This window comes from Vipera berus (assembly GCF_964194415.1).
Source record: "Vipera berus genome assembly, chromosome: 3".
Taxonomy (NCBI): domain Eukaryota; kingdom Metazoa; phylum Chordata; class Lepidosauria; order Squamata; family Viperidae; genus Vipera; species Vipera berus.
In genome coordinates this window covers 207641377-207660879 of record NC_138204.1, presented here as the reverse complement: position 1 = coordinate 207660879, position 19503 = coordinate 207641377, and the positions used below count along the sequence as shown (strand labels likewise).

Here is a 19503-nt window from a genome sequence, read left to right as displayed (position 1 = left end):
ATGGGGAGGAACAGGCTTCGGCTCAACCCTGACAAGACTGAGTGGCTGTTCGTGCCGGCATCCCGGGAAATTCCGATTATTCCATCTCTGGCCATGGGGGTGAGCTATTACCCCCCGTAGATAGGGCGCGCAACTTGGGGGTCCTTCTAGATTCACAACTCTCTTTAGAAGAGCATATTGGAGCTGTGACTAGGGGGGCCTTTGCCCAGGTTCGCCTGGTGCGCCAGTGGCGACCCTATCTGGACCGGGATGCCTTGCGTACAGTCACTCATGCGCTCGTGACCTCTCGTCTAGACTACTGTAATGCTCTCTACATGGGGCTGCCCTTGAAGTCCACTCGGAGGCTCCAACTGCTGCAGAATGCAGCCGCGCGAGTTGTACTGGGAGTTTCCCGATACTCCCATGTTACACCTTTGCTCCGCGAGCTGCATTGGCTGCCGGTTGCCCTCCGTGTGAGATTCAAGGTGTTGGTAATGACTTACAAAGCCCTACATGGCATGGGTCCGGATTACCTGCGGCAACACCTGCGGCCGGCGTCAACTTCCCTCCGTCCAGTGCGCTCCCACAGAGAGGGCCTCCTCAGGGTGCCCCCGATCAAAGAATGCCGATTGGTGGCCCCCACGGGGAGGGCGTTCTCTGTGGGCGCGCCAGACCTGTGGAACCGCTTGCCGGTTGAGCTCCGGATGGTCCCCGACCTTCGCTCCTTCCGGCGCGATCTCAAAACGTATTTATTTGAGCAATCTGACCTGGTCTGATGGGTTAGGGTTGGGGTTTTAATATGTTTTTAAGTATTGTTTTAAATTTTAAATTTGGGCATTATATTTAATCGTTTTTTAACTTTTGTATTCTGTTTTTATATTTATTGCCCTGTACACCGCCCTGAGTCCTTCGGGAGAAGGGCGGTATAAAAATATAATAAATAAATAAATAGTATCTGAGCTTCTAAAAGCCATTTTTGGAATTGTAAATTCATGCCATCTGGGCTAACGGAGGATCTTCTTGGAGAATCACTGCCCAAAACAGTGGCTACTGAAAGGGAGGAAAAATAACCCACCAAACTTTTAATATTCCTCCTCAGAGAAGAGTTTATCTTCCATTTTGCATCTCAATGGACTTGAATTTCTCCCCAAAAGTTACTTTTACGTCAGCTTTCATTTCGAGTTTTGCTGCTGCTGCTCTTCCTTTTATACATCTAACCAGGCTAACAGCGTACAGTTTGTTTAGTGATCGACCGCAATTACAACGGTGCTGGAAAAAATGGACTCAAGACTGCTTTTCACACTTAACGGCCATTGGCGCATCCCCATGGTCATGTGATCAAAATTCGGCCGCTTGGCAACTGGCTCATATTTATGATGGTTTACGGTGTCCCAGGGTCATGTGATGCCACCTTTTGCGATCTTCTGATGAGCAAAGTCAATGGGGAAGCCAGATTCACTTAACAACCTTGTTACTAACTTAACTACGGCAGTGATTCACCTAAGACACGGGTCGGCAACCCGCGGCTCCGGAGCCGCATGCGGCTCTTTGAGCTGTCTCCTGCGGCTCCCAGCCGCCCGGTGCGCGCACACCTCTTCGAACGGGCAGTGGTGCGCGCTCACCTCTCCAAATGGAGAGTGGCACCGCCCGTTTGGAGAGGTGCGCGCGCACCTCCGCGCGAACGGGCAGCGGCACCGCTCTTTGGGAAAGCTGCCGCGGCACGTTTGCAGGCTGCCGAAAGCGGCAGCTTTGCAGACGGGCCGCGGCAGCTTTCCCAACAAGCGGCGCCGCTGCCCATTCTGAGAGGTGCACGCGCACCTCTCCGAACGACCGTAGGTGCGCGCGCACCTCCCCAAACCTTTGGAGAGGTGCGCGCGTAACTCCGCGCGAACGGGCAGCGGCGCCGCTCTTTGAGAAAGCTGCCACGGCACGTTTGCAGGCTGCCGAAGGCAGTAGCTCTGCAAACGGGCCGTCGCCGTCGCACAACAGGGAACCGGTTCCATCACACATAAAAAAAATGGCAACCGCGCGCATCCGCGCATGCACAAAAAAACCCGTTTTGCGCATGCGCAAAATGTTTTTTTGCGCATGCGCAAAATGTTTTTTTGCGCATGCGCGTGCATGGACGCACGCACATGGCTCCCACTTTTTTTTATGTGTGATGGAACCGGTTCCCAGTGGCTCTTTTCCTTTTTCAGGTTGCCGACCCCTGACCTAAGAACTGGGCAAGAAAGGCTGTAAAATGGCGGGGTGGGGAGAGAACTGACTTAACAAACGTCTCACTTAGCAACAGAAATGTTGGACTCCAGTGTGGTCGTACATCAAGGATTACTTGTATTTCCAGCTGGACAGTGAAGTCCGCTGAATACTCTCCTGTCATCTCCAAACCAGCAACAGATTTTGAAAGGTCCTCAGCAAAGGTTTCAGCAATGTAGAAGCCACAGATGGAAACTAATCAAGGAGAGAAGCAACCTGGAATTAAGGAGAAATTTCCTGACTTGTTAGAACAATTAACCAGTGGAACAACCTGCCTCCAGAAGTGGTGAATGCTCCAACACTGGAAGTTTTTAAGAAGAGACTGGACAGCCATTTGTCCGAAATGATACAGGTTTCCTGCCTGAGTAGGGGGTTGGACTAGATGACCTCCAAGGTCCCTTCCAACTCTGTTATTCCTGTTCTGTACCAGCCTGCTACCGGCCCTGCAGAAAAGGCAGGGACAAACCCTTTTACAAGAAGGCAAGAGGCTGGAACTAAGCCTGCCAAATTTACTGGACACAAAAGCAAACAGAGCAAGACACAAACCATGAAACAGGAGCTATTCAAGCGGTTGCCTTCAGCAAACCAGCCCTCCCACGCATTCCCCTTTTAAACAGTTCAGGGCATGGCTTCTCTCTGCCTCCTTCCGAGGTGCCCCATTGCCTTCCTCTGTTTACTCCTGATTGACTGCCTCTTGCGTCGGGCGTCCTTGAACAGGGCCAGCTGTGGGTCATCTTCATCCACGCTGTCAGGCTCACACAGCTGGGTCTGCGTCGTAACCAGGTGGGAGGGGCCTGGCTGAGGACTCTCATCAGCAAGCTCTCCAACCCCCTCAGCAACCTCTCCAACACCCCCCTCCTCCTCCTCTGAATCGTCTGACCCAAATGCCGAACCCACAGGCTGACCCGGAATCACAACAATTCCATTAAGTCATAGGCCTGGGGCGCTGCTTCTCTGGCCCCTGACCTGGTCAATGCTGCTTCAGGGGTAGCAGTCCAAAAGTTCATTCCTTCTGTATCTTCCCCTAGCAGGCAGCAATGGTTCTTTTGGATCCATAATTTGTGACCAGCGCTTTAGACTTCCTTAGAACTTTTTCCCCTGAACCGAAGGCAAGCTGATCCGTTAGCATTTATTCTCATCTGCTGGGCATGGATTTAAGAAGGAACTGTGCACACAGAGAGACACAAGTTCATGAATTTTATCCCAGGAATTCATCCGAAGAATCTAAATAAACTTTACAAGATTTCTCATGGACGTTCTGAAAATCATAATACTTTGCTAAAAAAAATATTTTTTTTGGATTTGGAGGTGGCTTCTCAAACAGAAGCATTTGAACAATATTGTGAGAAACCAGGAAAAATTCTAACAATTATGCACTGGAGACAAATTCCTTGTATGTCCAATCACACTTGGCCAATAAAGAATATTCTGTTCTATTCTATTCCATTCCATTCCATTCCATTCAATGTTCTATTGTATTCTATTCTACTCTATTCTACCTCTTACTCTGTGAATATTTTTCAAGGTAAATAGCTGTACCTTATCTCTTGGCAGAGTTTAAAATAATCTCGTGGAAATCAGACTTAATTTCAGAACTCATATATGACACCATGCCCTAAATCTTAAGAACACAGTAAACTTTGCAAGGAAATACAGCTGGGAGTACAAAGCCTCTAGGTGTTTCTTTTAAAAAGCATGTGCTAAAACCTACCAACTCTGAAAGACGCCTGGAAATTTCTTCTCTGCTGCATGAGATTTAAGGTGTTGGTACTTACCTTTAAAGCCCTACATGGCCTAACAGACGGACTTTCGCCAAGTGCTTGACATGAGGTCATGTGACCGCAAGGGGGAGGAGCCAATACTTTGGAACCAGGCTTTACTCCCAGAGGGAGGTCAGTCATAACTTCCAAAGGCTACTAAGTGACCAGTCCTAAGTCAAAAACTACCTGTATTAAACTCTTAATCCTCCCCACCCTCTCATGCTCTGTAAGCCCTGCCTGGAAAAAACTCCTATTGCTAACACCAGCTCATCTGTACTACAGGTGGTCCTCGACTTACAACAGTTTGTTTAGTGAATCGTGGAAAGTTACAACAGCGCTGACAAAAGTGACTGACAACCGCTTTTCACATTGATGGCCATCGCAGCATCCCCACGGTCACGTGATCAAAATTCAGAGGCTTGGTAATGGACTCATATCTATGACGGTTGCAGTCTCCAAGGCCTCACGTGATCCCCTTTTGCGACTTTCTGACAAGCACAGTTAATGGGGAAGGCAGATTCCTGTAACAACAATTTGGCTAACTGAACCACTGCAGTGATTCACTTTTAACAAAATGGGGCAAATTCACTTGACAAATGTTTCACTTTGCAGCAGAAATTTGGGGGCTCAATGGTGGTCGTTAAGTCGAGGACTACCTGTATTTACACCTTGCACAAGGCTGGATTGCATACTGCGTTAAGCCCTGGTTTGTTTTCCTATTTGTCACCTAGATCAGGGCTTTTCAACCAGTGGTACGGGTACCACCTGTGGTACATTGGCACCTGGCAGGTGGTACGCGACCATCCTAGAAAAGTGGTAGCTGGGGAGGGGAATGAGCTGAATTGGAGGCAGCACCGCACAAGCCTGAGCGAGAGACGGCTGGAACTGCAGGGCTGTCAGGCCTCAGCGGAAGCGCCAGGATCAGCATCAGGCTCCAGCTGGAGCTCGGCGCTGATCCCGGTGCTTCTGCTGAGCCCAGCAGAAGCGCCGATCAGCTGGAATGTTGAAGCATCTCCAGGGTTTTGTGATTTACATTCAGATGCTTGGCAACTGAGTCATATTTATGACAGTCACAGCGTCCCAGGGTCATGTGAAGTGACCAAAACCTGTTGTAACCACCCAGCGGGGGGGGGGGAATAAAAACCAACCCACTCCCCCACTACCAATCCTCCTCAACAGAAATGCTGTAATTCATCAATTTTTTCTTATTTTTTCTTTTTCTTTTTGGTCATCAAGTTTTTGACCCCTTGCTAGGCGACTGGTGGTACTCGGATGTTGCCATATCCTAAAAGTGGTACAATGGGTGAAAAGGTTGAAAAGCCCTGACCTACACTCACAAATCGTGTTAAGCAAAAATCACACAAGCCACATTAAATCTCAGCACCAACTCTAGTGAGCGCCTGCTGCATATCGGTTTCTTAAGTCCATTTAGAATGGAGTCTCAAAATCTGAACATGACAGTACTGCAAAACCTTGATTTTAATAGGCCTAAATTTCAGATGGACATTTCCGTCGGAACATCCTTAGGAAAGATTGGATAAATCCAGTGCCTCCGAAGTCATCTGGATGAAGCAGTAAATCTTTCGTTAATTTTGTGACCTCTATGGTGATTTACATCATTTGCATAACGACCATTAAACGAAGGATGAAAACTGCCATCAGGATATTATTTAAATATTGATAGCGGAGAACAACAGGTTCCCTCCCCCCCAAGCGCTCCACTGAAGAGAGGACTTCTACAGCATCACACCAGTCGTAAGAGCTACGGTGGTGCAATGGTTAGAATGCAGTACTGTAGGCTGACTCTGCCCACAGCCAGGAGTTCGATCCTGACTGGCTCAAGGTTGACTCAGCCTTCCATCCTTCCAAGGTCGGCAATATGAGGACCCAGAGTGTTGGGGGTAACATGCTGATTCTGTAAACCGCTTAGAGCGCGTTGTAAAACACTGCGAAGAGGTATGTAAGTCTAAATGCTATTGCGATCATCTGGTTTAGTATTATTGGACTGGCAAATGTGCTTCTAAGGGCAGCTCTTCCCTAGCCTGGCTTTGCACAATCTTTTCATTCGCTGGGGATAGCCTGAGAATTTGGGCCTGTCAGGCACAAAGAATCAGGACCATCCATTAGATTGCAACAAAGGTGATTTAAACTCAAGAATTTAGTCAACTCGCGAGCCAGTTTGGCCTAGAGGTGACGGCTAGAAAGCTGGAGACAATGTTACGTTCTTGTCCCACCTGAGCCATGAAAGCTGGATGGGTGACCTCGTGCCAGTCACTCGCTCTCAGCCCAACTCACCCGACAAGGTGATTGTTGTGGGGAGAATAGGAGGAGAAAAGTATGTTGGGTATATTCGCTGTCCTATTTGTAAAAACAATAAACGCAGGATATAAATAATAAATAAGTAAAGGGTCAACACGAAACTGGCGCTAGAGAAGGGTCAAAGGAATTCAAGGGAGGGCTGGACTTCGATCGTCGGTGGCAACGTAAGGACTCTAAGCTGATGACATGTTTGACTCCACCCCTCAGTTCTGTCTACTTGCCTCCTACAGGGTCACACGTGACTCTTGAAATCCCTTTTCTGTGGCTCCATGAAACTTCTTCCCCAACCGTAATCGCTGAAAAAGAGCTGCATATTTGCCTGCCAATCTGACATCAAACATCCCAAAGTATACTGTAAGGTCCAAAAAAGACTCAAAATAATTTCTAAAACCACAGAACTGGAAGGAGTCATTACAAAACCCGGAAGTAAAGCAACTGTTCCAGGTAGATGTCCAACATCAGCCTGACTACCTCAGTTCTCAAGGAGCTCCCCTAATAATAGTCCACTGTAAAACAACTCTCTCAGTATTTTTCACCTAACATCCAGCTAGAATCAAGAGGTTTTAAAAAAGCAAAGACATTCAATAAATACTTCGCCATGCCCACAAACATGACTCAGCAGTGTCATAACCCACAACAGTCTTAAATAAGCTGTGCCCATCCCGGCCACCAAAAAGCTGACTCCTGGACTAAAAGTGCCTGAAAAGAGTGGTCTGTCTGCAGAGTTACAATCCAGATTTGCCCAAGAGTCATTGCCTTTAAATAATGACAAAACTTCACCAAGCGTAGCTTTATACAGACAGCTTTTTAGCAGTAATCTAAATCTAAGGCCCTAGCTCTAACACGGAAGGCATAGGAAAGGCCAAAGAGATTGGATAATGAATACTCCTCCACCTTCTGCTATTCCATCAGCATAACGTCTTGGTTTTGAATTTTCTATCTTTTTTTTCTTGCAGGAAACGAACAAGAACGGGGGGGGGAGGGGCGGGAAGAACTTTTTCCTGGTGTTGACTTCTACGGTGTTCATTTATGAAAGTGTATCTGATTTGATTCCTCAGTGGAGTCTGTGGAATGTGAATTACGTAACACAAACTGGAATGCAGATGAATTAAATCAACGAGGAATTAAGAGATGCAACTTAACATAGAAACTAATTGGAACTTTGCTTACCTGCCCTTTGGCATCCTCTGGCATGGATTTGATGTGTATTCTTTTGAGACACCGAATCACTCCGTCATAGAATTGTACAGTGAAGGTTCCTAGGACACCATCACCAGAAAGAGGAAGTTATTTACGGATTCATTTAAATGATGCTTTAGTCCTACAAATGGCATACACAGCTGAACATCAGCTCAGGTGTTTCACGTCATCCTTAACCTGCAAGTTTCTTCCAACTTCATTCAACATTTTCAGAGATATAGGGAATATCTATTGAGAGCTAGTTTGGACTAGTGCAGGGGTAGGCAACCTCGGCTCTTTTATAACTCAGGAATTCTGGGAGTTGAAGTCCATGAGTCATAAAAGAGCCAAGGTTGCCTACCCCTGGACTAGTGGTTAAGCCACCAGGCTAGAAACCAGGAAACAGTGAGTTCTAATCCCACCTTAGGTATAAAAACCAACTGGGTGACTTTGAGCCAATCATCAGGAGACATTTAATCTTAGTCTCACTTTAGGTATGAAAGTCTGGCTGGGTGACTTTGGGCCAGTTTCTCTCTCTCATCCCAACTCACCTCACAGGGTTGTTGTTTTGGGGAAAATGGGAGGAAGAAGTATTAGGTATGTTCGCCACCTTGAGTTATTCATAAAAATAATAAAGGATTTTTTTTAAAAAAATCTAAATCTAAACAAATACCCATTTTTTAAACAATGCATTTTTTCAAATTAATATTGCGCAGTTTAACATAGGCAGAAATCATTTTTAAGGGAACAAATGATCGAAAACTCAATCAGCACATCGAAAAACCTCTGCTTGTTTCAGGTTACCTAAGTGCTTCTGCAAGGCACTTACATTCAAGATTTTTAACATTTTATTTATTTGATTTACCCTCTTATCTTCTGCTTTACGGATGGCTCAAGATATTTAACGTGTAAAATATAGTAGAAACAGAACAGAATATAAATGGAAGGTGATACTCATAGCTACAATGATAAACCTATCGTTAAAAACTCATATCCAAGACCGTGAACCAAAACTCTTTATTTGGCAGTATACTGGGCATTCCATAAAAATCTTATCAGATGGAGACACTCATGCTGGGAAGGGCTCAGATCCTAAACCATTTAAGGCTTTGCAAATTAATACCAACACCTTAAATGGTGCTTGGTGAACAGCTGGTAACCCACGAAGATCTTAAAACTATAGAACGATTTTGCACAAATGGCAACTTCAAGGCATTTTGAGGATAACCTAATAGCAGATTGCAGACTGCAGTAGTCAAATGATGGTAATATTGCCTTTATTTATTTTAAAAAATAAGCTATTCCGTATGAATTTTTCTTGTGTTCCATACTGCAAAGAAATTAACCTAAATAACTGTTCTTTGTCTTACTGAGTTTATAGACCTAAAGTTTGAACTGAAGACTAAAACCTGACTAAATTATGCTGTCCCTTAGGCTTTGAAAGCAGAACCTTGTGTCTATTTTTTGAGAGTCAAATTCAGCGCCTGACTTTATTTCTAGGACGTAGCTTTAAAACCATTTTAAAAGCTGCACAATGGTGTTCCATATATTGTAGTTTAGTTTGTATAAAAACATTTCAAGAACGTGCTTGAAATTGATTTAACAACTGGATTTGGGTCTTACATACAGTACATATTTCACTGCTATAAACTATTTGTGAAGAACAATTGGTTTCCCAAAAGTATTAGCTAGAAATGTTTTCCACTCTCCCAACACACTGAAACGCAAGCATAAATATCTGCCCCTTCACTTCCAAAATAGGAGGACTTCAACTGTGTGCCAAATTCAAACACAGGATCACAGGGCTGGAAAGGATCTTGGAAGATCTTCTACTCCTTCCCAAGAAGTCTTTATATCATCCCAGATAAATGGATGTCCAACCTTTCCTCGAAAACCTCAAGTAATGGAGCACTCATAACGCTGGGAGGCAAGCTGTTCCACTGATTTAACCATTCTTGCTGATGAGAAGTTCCTCCTTATTTCCAAGTTGAATCAGGGTCTGATGAGCTTCCACCCATTTCTTCTTGTCCTGCCCTCAGATGCTTTGGAGAACAAACTCACAATCTCTTTCCTGGCACAGCCCTTCAAGCATTGGAAGAGAGCTATCATGTCACTCCTAAGCACCAAATTTTGGTTCCTTAATTTTGTACTAAGTACAAAATAATCTCCTGATACTGACATTTTATTTATTAAGATTTATATTCCAGCTTTTGCAGTGGTCTCTTTTTCCAACGTATTCCTGTGGTCACGCCCGAACATCTTGGTAATTTCAAGAGTACTGCATCCCTCTGAAAGACTTTTTACAATTTTTGGACTTTTCAGGGTCAGTTAAATCTCTTTTTTGGCCCACTTTGCCTGAGGAAAAGAAGCTGCCTAATAATTATGCACCCTTTTGATATAGGGTGTTGATTTCCTTAGGCCACACCCTCCCACCTTACACAAAATAAAACATGGCCTGATATGCTTAGAGCCACTAAGCATTCAGGTTTATACAGCTTGGAAGTGGAAAATATGCATGAAACGATACAGTCAAAATATTCACTTGCCTAATAATTGTGCACACAGTGGGAAGTATAGAGAAAAGCTGCGGCCTTTGTATTCAGCTCATCAGCTTCTCTACCTTAAACTGCTGTTAGAAAAAGCCACTAAACCAGGGGTAGGCAACCTCGGCTCTTTCATGACTCATGGACTTCAACTCCCAGAATTCCTGAGTCAGCATAGCTGACTCAGGAATTCTGGGAGTTGAAGTCCATGAGTCATAAAAGAGCCGAGGTTGCCTACCCCTGCATTAGACTGGATTCCTGATGTTGCAGCAGGAAAGGGTTCCTCTCCCTGACTTGATACAAACCTTCTTTGTTAATTGCTTCAATTTTTGCAGGGTAATATCGGCAATCAGTCCAACGAGCCAGAACCTCTTCTCCTGGTTTAAAATCCTGTTTTAAAAGAAGAAAGTGAGAGAATATAACTTAAATCGCGTCCGCAGATAATCGCCCGGCCACCCTGTTTAGAGTAACTCGCTCCCTCCTTAAATCAGGAGGTGAGGGAGGAGCCCTTGCAGGGTCGTGCCGAGGAGTTTAGCCGATATCTGTCGGACAAAATCGCTCGGATTCGGACCGGTCTGGACTCTGACTGGGCAGAGTCTGACGATCAGGACACGGGTGGTCTTGTCGATGTTATCTGGGAGGAGTTCGACCCTGTGACTCCTGAAGACGTGGACAGGATCATGGGGAAGCTGAGCTCCACCACGTGTTTGTTGGACCCGTGTCCCTCCTGGCTGATTTATGCGGCCCGGGATGGGACACGAGGCTGGCTCCAGACAGTGATAACTGCTTCTTTGAGTGAGGGTAGTTTTCCCGCCGCCTTGAAGGAGGTGGTGGTGAGACCCCTCCTCAAGAAGCCTGCCTTGGACCCAGCAATATTAAACAACTTTCGTCCGGTCTCCAACCTTCGCTTCCTTGCGAAGGTTGTTGAGAGCGTGGTGGCGCATCAGCTCCCTTTGTTCTTGGATGAAGCTCATTATCTAGACCCATACCAATCGGGCTTCAGGCCCGGGTACAGCACGGAGACGGCATTGGTCGCGCTGGTGAATGATCTCTGGCGGGCTCGGGACAGGGGTTGTTCCTCTGTCCTAGTCCTGTTAGACCTCTCAGCGGCTTTTGATACCATCGACCATGGTATCCTGCTGCGGCGTCTCAAGGGGTTGGGAGTGGGAGGCAGTTTTTCAGTGGTTCTCCTCCTACCTTCTGGGACGTTCGCAGTCAGTGTTGGCAGGGAGGCAGAGGTCGACCTTGAGGCCTCTCATTTGTGGAGTCCCTCAGGGATCGGTCCTCTCGCCTCTCCTGTTCAACATCTATATGAAGCCGCTGGGCGAGATCATTCGTGGTTTTGGAGTTGGGTATCATCAATATGCTGATGATACCCAGCTTTTTATTTTGACCCCAAACCACCCCAGTGATGCCCTCGACGTGATGTCCCGTTGCCTGGAGGCGGTCCGGGTCTGGATGGGGAGGAACAGGCTTCGGCTCAACCCTGACAAGACTGAGTGGCTGTTTGTGCCGGCATCCCGGGAAATTCAGTTTACTCCATCTCTTGCCATGGGGGGGTGAGTTATTGCCCCCCGTAGATAGGGTGTGCAACTTGGGGGTCCTTCTAGATTCACAGCTCTCTTTAGAAGAGCATATTGGAGCTGTGACTAGGGGGGCCTTTGCCCAGGTTCGCCTGGTGCGCCAATGGCGGCCCTATCTGGACCAGGATGCCTTGCGTACAGTCACTCATGCGCTCGTGACCTCTCGTTTGGACTACTGTAATGCTCTCTACATGGGGCTGCCCTTGAAGACCACTCGGAGGCTCCAACTGGTGCAGAATGCAGTCGCGAGAGTTGTGTTGGGAGTCTCCCGATACTCCCATGTTACACCTTTGCTCCGCGAGCTGCATTGGCTGCCAGTTGCCCTCCGGGTGAGATTCAAGGTGTTGGTAATGACTTACAAAGCCCTACATGGCATGGGTCCGGATTACCTACGGCAACACTTGCGGCCGGCGTCAACTTCCCTCCATCCAGTGCGCTCCCACAGAGAGGGCCTCCTCAGGGTGCCTCCGATCAAAGAATGTCGATTGGTGGCCCCCAGGGGGAGGGCGTTCTCTGTGGGCGCGCCAGACCTGTGGAACCGCTTGCCGGTGGAGCTCCGGAGGGCCCCTGACCTTCGCTCCTTCTGGCGGGATCTAAAAACTTACTTATTTGAGCAATCCGGCCTGGTTTGATGGGTTTGGGGGTTGGGGTTTTAACATGGTTTTTTAATTATTGTATATATCGGGCATAATATTTAATTGTTTTTTAACTTTTGTACTTTGTCTTTTAGTATTTATTGCCCTGTACACCGCCCTGAGTCCTTCGGGAGAAGGGCAGTACAAAAAATTAATATAAATAAATATATAATATATAATATAAAAGCCTAGCTTTGGGGGGGAAAAACAAAAATTCCACTCTCCAACCATTACTGGTAGTCCTGAACTTACAGCCATTTGTTTAGCAACTGTTTGACGTTACAGTGGCATGGGGGGGGGGGGAAAGTGACTTAAACTGATCCTTGCACTGACAACCATCGCAGCATCCACTGGTCACATGGTCAAAAATCAGGCACTTGGCAACCGGCATGCATTTAGAATGGCGGCAAAATCCCACAGTCATGGGATCGCCATTTGTGACCTTCCCAGCCAATTTCCAAGCAAGTCAATGAGGGAAGCTGGATTCATTAAGCAACTATGTCAGGGGTCTTCAAACTTGGCAACTTTTAAGACTTGTGGACTTCAACTCCTAGAATTCCTCAACCAGCCCTCTGAACTATTAACCGCAGTGCTTTGCTTAACAGTTGTGACCAAAAAAGACTGTAAAATCACGCGCACCTGACTTAGCCACCTCCTTACTTAGCAACAGAAATTCAGATCTCAACAGTGTATGGCAGGGGTCTTCAAACTTGGCCCTTTTATGACTTGTGGACTTGGATTCCCAGAATTCCTCAGCCAGCGTGCCACGCTGGCTGAGGAATTCTGGGAGTTGAAGTCCACAAGTCATAAAAGGGCCAAGTTTGAGGACCCCTGGTGTGTGGAATGAAGAGTTCCGTTTTTCTGCACTCTGGGCTACAATCGGTGCTTGCGATCATGGCCCGTGACTTCCACTTAAAAGCCACTCGTAAGGACTGGAGAAATGCTTACGATAAATTCATCGTCTTTTAGGCCCTCCTTCCTCAGCGAAGGCCGTTCGAGCGGGCGCAATCGATTGCTATCCCAGTAAATCCATTCATCGTAACGGTGACTCCAACGCTCAAAATGGACAAGCATCTTCCCTTCCTCATAGTCTATCTTCTCAATGCGTGAAGGATACCTTTAGAAGACAAACAGAAAGAAGATACTTCAGCGTCTTTCTCTCTACAGGTACCCGGAGCGTTTATGCGAACTGCTAATCCTGAAGGGCGATAAATTAAACTGCGAGGAGGATGGCGCAATAGGTTTCTTATAGCTCAGAGTTAGGCTGAATTGCTGCACTTTCGTACGATGTGATCATACAGGTAGTCCTCAATTTATGACCACAATTGGGACCGTAATTTCTGTTGCTAAGCAAGGAGGCTGTTGCTAAGCAAGTGAGTCGTGCCCAGTTTTATGACCTTCTCGCCATGGCTATTATGTGACTCGCTGCATTTGTTAAGAGAATCATATGGTTGTTAAGTGAATCCAGCTTTACCCTTGACGTTGGTTGTTGGAAGGCAGCTAGGAAGGCTGCAAACGGCAATTATTATGACCTTGGGATGCTTCAACCATTATAAGCACAAACATGCAGCTTGCTAACCGCTGAAATTTGATCATAGGATCGCAGGAATAATGCAACTGTGTAAATGCAAGAACAAGTTGTAATCCATTTTTTTCAGAGCCGTTGTAACTTCAAATAGTTTCTAAGTGAACTTAAGTCGAGGACTACCTGTATTATGTTTTTAGGCATATTTGTTATATATAATTCATACCCTTTATCGATTTGTAACTTTTCCATAACACTTTGTTCAAAACACTTTGTAAGGTATCAAAAATCCGTAAGTACTTAAAATATATATGTAATTTAAATTAGAAGACAAACAGAAGATACTTCAGCGACTAACTGGAAGACAAAATAAAGCACAATGATGTGGTCTCACACACACACAAATCCAAACCCAACCAGAAAATACAAATCTGGGAAATGCATCAGGATATTAGTTGTTGCTCCATATTAAGACTCTCCCACTTATAGCAGTTTCTTCCATTAACTGAGAGGATATGGATTGCCAATTTTCCTTAAAGCCATGTAGACACAGAAATAGCCCAGATATTTCTTATTCTAAACACCTCTAGTATTAACTGTTTTCAAAACTGAGCAGCTTTTAATCAGTTCCTTGGCTAATAACGTGGACGCCAAAGGTAAAAATAATCAACCTCTAAATCTTATTGACAAAGCACCTAACATGAGGTATTATCATGAATCCTCTGTGGAAGTCACTGATAAGAATGCAAAGGGGGAAAGTTGTGATTTTTGTGCTAGGAGTACATGCGCGTGCGCACACACACACACAGAGCTGGACTCTGGGAAGATGGTACAGGATTAAGTTCGGCACAGCCATACACCAGTGGTTTGTTTCCCATCTTTTTTATTCATTGTAACATTTCTGCAAATTACTTTTGAGATGAGCAGATATGTTAGTGTGAAAGGGATGGATACCTGTATGTTACGCAGCTTTGCTAAAAATATGAAAGTGGCTTTGCACCTCTGGACAAAAACTGAATGAGACATATTTTTATCAAGGAAAAAAACCCAGAGCATGACGATTTATAAACCAGCTCTTCTTAGATAGCTTTAAGTCACCATTTCAGATCATCCATTGGTATTAACTATCAGTCTACGCTCAAAAATATTTTTTATGATTAATCTTACAAATTTAAGATAATAAAATGTCAGAAAAATTCCAGTGGTAGCTGCTCTACTGCCTAGGTGTTCCATCTGCTTCACAATTACAATGCTTTTAAATTTTCTAAAATGAAATTTTACTTCTAGACTATGGAAGGCAAAGACCGGAATCGAAACTAAACACCGTTGCCCAAGGTTAAAACATTAAACAGGAACAATGAAATCTGTACAGCAATAAAGGATAATATTAATTATATAAGATGCTCTGTCTGGAGCTATTAAAGACACTACTTAAAAACTTATTGGTCAGTTATTTTAAAGATACTTAAAACTTATTTTAAAGATACTTAAAGATAAGTTTTAACAAAATGAATTAGTTCTATCCAATCTGTTCACATTCAGCTTGGTTGTCCAAACAAGCTGAGCTATTCAATGAAATAACCCCTTTGTATGATTTTTTTTCAGCCCTGCCATAGCTGTATATTTTAACTTTACACTAAAGATGGTCAACAATTTTTCCCCATTCCTGGTGTTACCAATGCTCCAGTTCTAGAAAACCTGTTTGAAATGTAATAAAACACCCACCAGAGAAGTACCTACAGTGAGGGGGGGAAAGTATTTGATCCCCTGCTGATTTTCTATGTTTGCCCACTGACAGAGAAATGATCAATCTGTAATTTTAAGGTGTTGGTACTTACCTTTAAAGCCCTACATGGCCTAGGCCCGGGATATTTGCAGGACCGTCTACTGCCGGGGACGACTTCCCATCGCCCAGTGCGCTCACACAAGAGAGGGCCTCCTCAGGGTGCCGTCGGCTAGACAATGTCGGCTGGCGACCCCCAGGGGGAGGGCCTTCTCTGTGGGAGCGCCAGCCCTATGGAACCAACTCCCCCTTGAGCTCCGGATGGCCCCGGATCTCCGGTCCTTTCGCCGCGACCTCAAAACTTTCCTTTTTCATCAGGCTGACCTGGATTGATGACGGGTTTTTTTAAAAATGTTTTAATTTTTAAATTGTTTAGTTAATTTATTTTGGGGATGTTTATTTAATCTCTTTTAACTTTTGTATTGTTGTTTTTATTGTTGTTAGCCGCCCTGAGTCCCTCGGGAGATAGGGCGGCATATAAGTCCCAAAAATAAATAAATAAATAAATAAAATAAATTTTAACGGTAGGTTTATTGTAACAGTGAGACAGAATAACAACGAAAAAATGCCGAAAAAAGCATTTCAAAAAACTTTATCAATTGATTTGCATTTTAATGAGTGAAATAAGTATTTTTGACCCCTTCGCAAAACATGACTTGGTACTCGGTGGCAAAACCTTTGGTGGCTATCACAGAGGTCAGATGTTTCTGGTAGTTGGCCACCAGGTTTGCACACATTTCAAGAGGGATTTTGTCCCACTCCTCTTTGCAGATCCTCTCCAAGTCATTAAGGTTTCGAGGCTAACGTTTGGCAGCTCAAACCTTCAGCTTAGCTTCCTCCCCAGATTTCCCATGGGATTAAGGTCTAGAGACTGTGCTTCTTCTTGAGCCACTCCTTTGTTGCCATGGCCATGTGTTTTGGGTCACTGTCATGTTGGAATACCCATCCACGAACCATTTTCAATGCCCTGGCTAAGGGAAGGAGGTTCTCACCCAAGATTCGATGGTACATGGCCCCGTCCATCGTCCCTTTGATGCGGCGAAGTTGTCATGTCCCCTTAGCAGAAAAACCACCCCCAACGCATAATGTTTCCACCTCCATGTTTGACGGTGAGGATGGTGTTCTTGGGGTCATCGGCAGCATTCCTCCTCCTAACACGGTGAGTTGAGTTGATGCCAAAGATTTTGATCTCACCTGACCACATCATTTTCACCCAGTTCTCCTCTGAATCATTCAGATGTTCATTAGCAAACTTCAGACTGGCCTGTACATGTGCTTTCTTGAGCAGGGGGACCTTGCGGGCGCTGCAGGATTTCAGTCCTTCATGGCGTAGTGTGTTGCCAATTGTTTTCTTGGTGACTATGGTCCCAGCTGCCTTGAGATCATTTGACAAAATCCTCCCGTGTAGTTCTGGGCTGATTCCTCACCGCTGTTATGATCATTAAAACTCCACAAGGTGAGATCTTGCATGGAGCCCCAGACTGAGGGAGATTGACAGTTATTTTGTGTTTCTTCCATTTGCTAATAATCACACCAACTGCTGTCACTTTTGCATCAAGCTGCTTGGCAATAGTCTTGTAGCCCATTCCAGCCTTGTGTAGGTCTACAATCTTGTCCCTGACATCCTTGGACAGCGCTTTGGTCTTGGCCATGGTGGAAAGTTTGGAATCTGGTTGACTGATTGCTTCTCTGGACAGGTGTCTTTTATAGTTATACTCCCTTTAACAGGGTGCTCCTAATCTCAGCTCGTTACCTATATAAAAGACACCTGGAAGCCATAAATCATGCTGATTGGTCAAATACTTATTTCACTCATTAAAATGCAAATCAATTTATAATTTTTTTGAAATGCGTTTTTCTGCATTTTTTTTTGTTGTTATTCTGTCTCTCAGTTAAAATAAACCTACCACTAAAATTACAGACTGATCATTTCTTTGTCCATGGGCAAACGTACAAAATCAGCAGGGGATCAAATACTCTTTTCCCTCACTGTATATTTATTTATTTATTTATTTATTTATTTAGATTTATATACCGCCCTTTCCCGAAGGACTCAGGGCGGTTTACAGGGTATTTAAAACCAAACCAATACAAAATACAAGTTAAAAACAATTTAAAAAGATTAAATTATCCCTAAAAATAAAAACCCCAGTTAAAATGCTCAGCCTGGGCCGGAGAGCTCAAAGAGCCAGGTCTTCAGGTCCCAGCGGAATGAACGAAGGTCAGGGGCAGTCCTAAGCTCCACAGGCAGCTGGTTCCAGAGGGCAGGCGCACCCACAGAGAAGGTCCTCACCCTGGGTGTTATCCGCCGGCAATCTTTTACCGGCGGCACCCTGAGAAGACCCTCCCTGTGTGAGCGCACTGGATGAAGGGAACTTGATGCTGGCAGCAGGTGTTCCCTCAAATATCCCGGACCCAAGCCATTAAGGGCTTTATAGGTCATCACCAGCACCAGCACCAAAGCATATTATACTTTTGTTTCCAAAATGCAAGAACCCTTGGTGTTTCTATATTACCTGATGCGAGATATTTTACAAGGAAAAATTTCAAGGATATTTTTTTAAAAATTCCAGGGAATACTGCAATCCAAGAATCTGTAACAAAAGTTCCTTGGCACGGTAACTATTTCCATGAAAATACCTAGTGGGGAATTCTATACTAGCAAGCCTATCAAATATCCTGGCCCATATTTGAAAACTATTTTCTCTACAATGTGAAAAACAGGTATTTCCTGCATTAATGGAATATCCACAGGGGTGAAGTATATGCATTGCACTAAAATCTAAATTTGCTCAAAGGTAACCAGACATGTACATCTACAGTTGATCAGGTGTTAAGAGCTATTGTAGTAACTACCATTTTGTTACAGCAATATCCTGAATTTCAACTATGAATAACTCCCAAGATAAATGACAACATTATCTTTTGCTCTATTTGTGTACTTGTGCTGATTGGGGAATATAAAAGCATTCTTTCAAGGAAGAGATGCTTATTATCAAGTTAAACTATTTAAATTCTCAACATCCTTTTTTTAAATACAAGAAAATCATGTATTTCCATAGATGAAAAACCACTGGGTGTCCAATGGTGACTTTTGTATACTTTAGAAAAGACCATATTTTTCCTGATTTCAAATCCGATTTACCCTCAACCAATTTATCTTCTTATTTTGTGATTCTTACTTGCATCAATTAGTGTGATATAGGTACCATTTCATGTTAATTTGTGTATTTATGATAGCTAATTTTATGCTGCCTACTCACTGGTCTCTAAGGTATTACAAGCACCACTCTATTCTCTCTACTGTATTTAAATGTGGCATTATGAAAGGATCTATTTTTACAAAACAGATGACTTTTTTTCTTATAAAGAGATATTTTGTGAATCAGTGGATATCAACGAACCACAGATGACCGTCTTATGGTGCAAAATTCATGCTTTTTTTTTTAAAAAAAAGGAAGAAAAATTGAGGAAAAAATTTAAAGAACTTTTAAGCACAAACACAAGGCCACCTGTATCAAAATTATATAAAGCTATTCAGTATAAGAGCTTTTTTTTAAAAAAAGAAATTTTATTCTCTGTGCATCTGAAGCAAAATAATCATTGAATCATGCAAAACAGGGATAATGGGAGCAAGATGAAACACCTGCTACTATATATTATGAGTCTTTCAAGTGAAACACTCGCAACTATTTATTTGAAGCATTTATTAAGCCCAATACCAGGAATGTGACCCAGGGCAGTGTGCAACACAAATAAACATTAAGAACACACGCCAAACTTCATTAAAATAATACTCACTACCTAAAATTGGAAACAAAGCACGATAATTAAAGTCACAAGAGGCCTCTCCCCGACTTCTGACTCAACCCAAATGCCCAGAGAAAAAGCCAGATTTTTAACTATTTTTTTCAAAAGCAAAAAGCATTGGGGCTGGTTTT

General features: G+C 44.2%; 1 protein-coding gene across 5 annotated transcripts in view; it reads right to left on the bottom strand.

Moving 5' to 3' along the window:
- The window catches only part of PHF20L1 (PHD finger protein 20 like 1), a gene marked incomplete at its 3' end in the record, with an annotated part of 71777 nt that overhangs the window by 49024 nt on the left and 3250 nt on the right, over positions 1–19503 (bottom strand). For all 5 annotated transcript variants that reach the window (XM_081323308.1, XM_081323305.1, XM_081323304.1 and 2 more), the window contains exons 3-5: positions 13203–13371; positions 10342–10426; positions 7485–7573 (exon numbers count right to left, since the gene is read on the bottom strand). In XM_081323308.1, coding sequence (XP_081179434.1) covers positions 7485–7573; positions 10342–10426; positions 13203–13371 — 343 coding nt within the window. The remainder of the gene's footprint in view (positions 1–7484; positions 7574–10341; positions 10427–13202; positions 13372–19503) is intronic.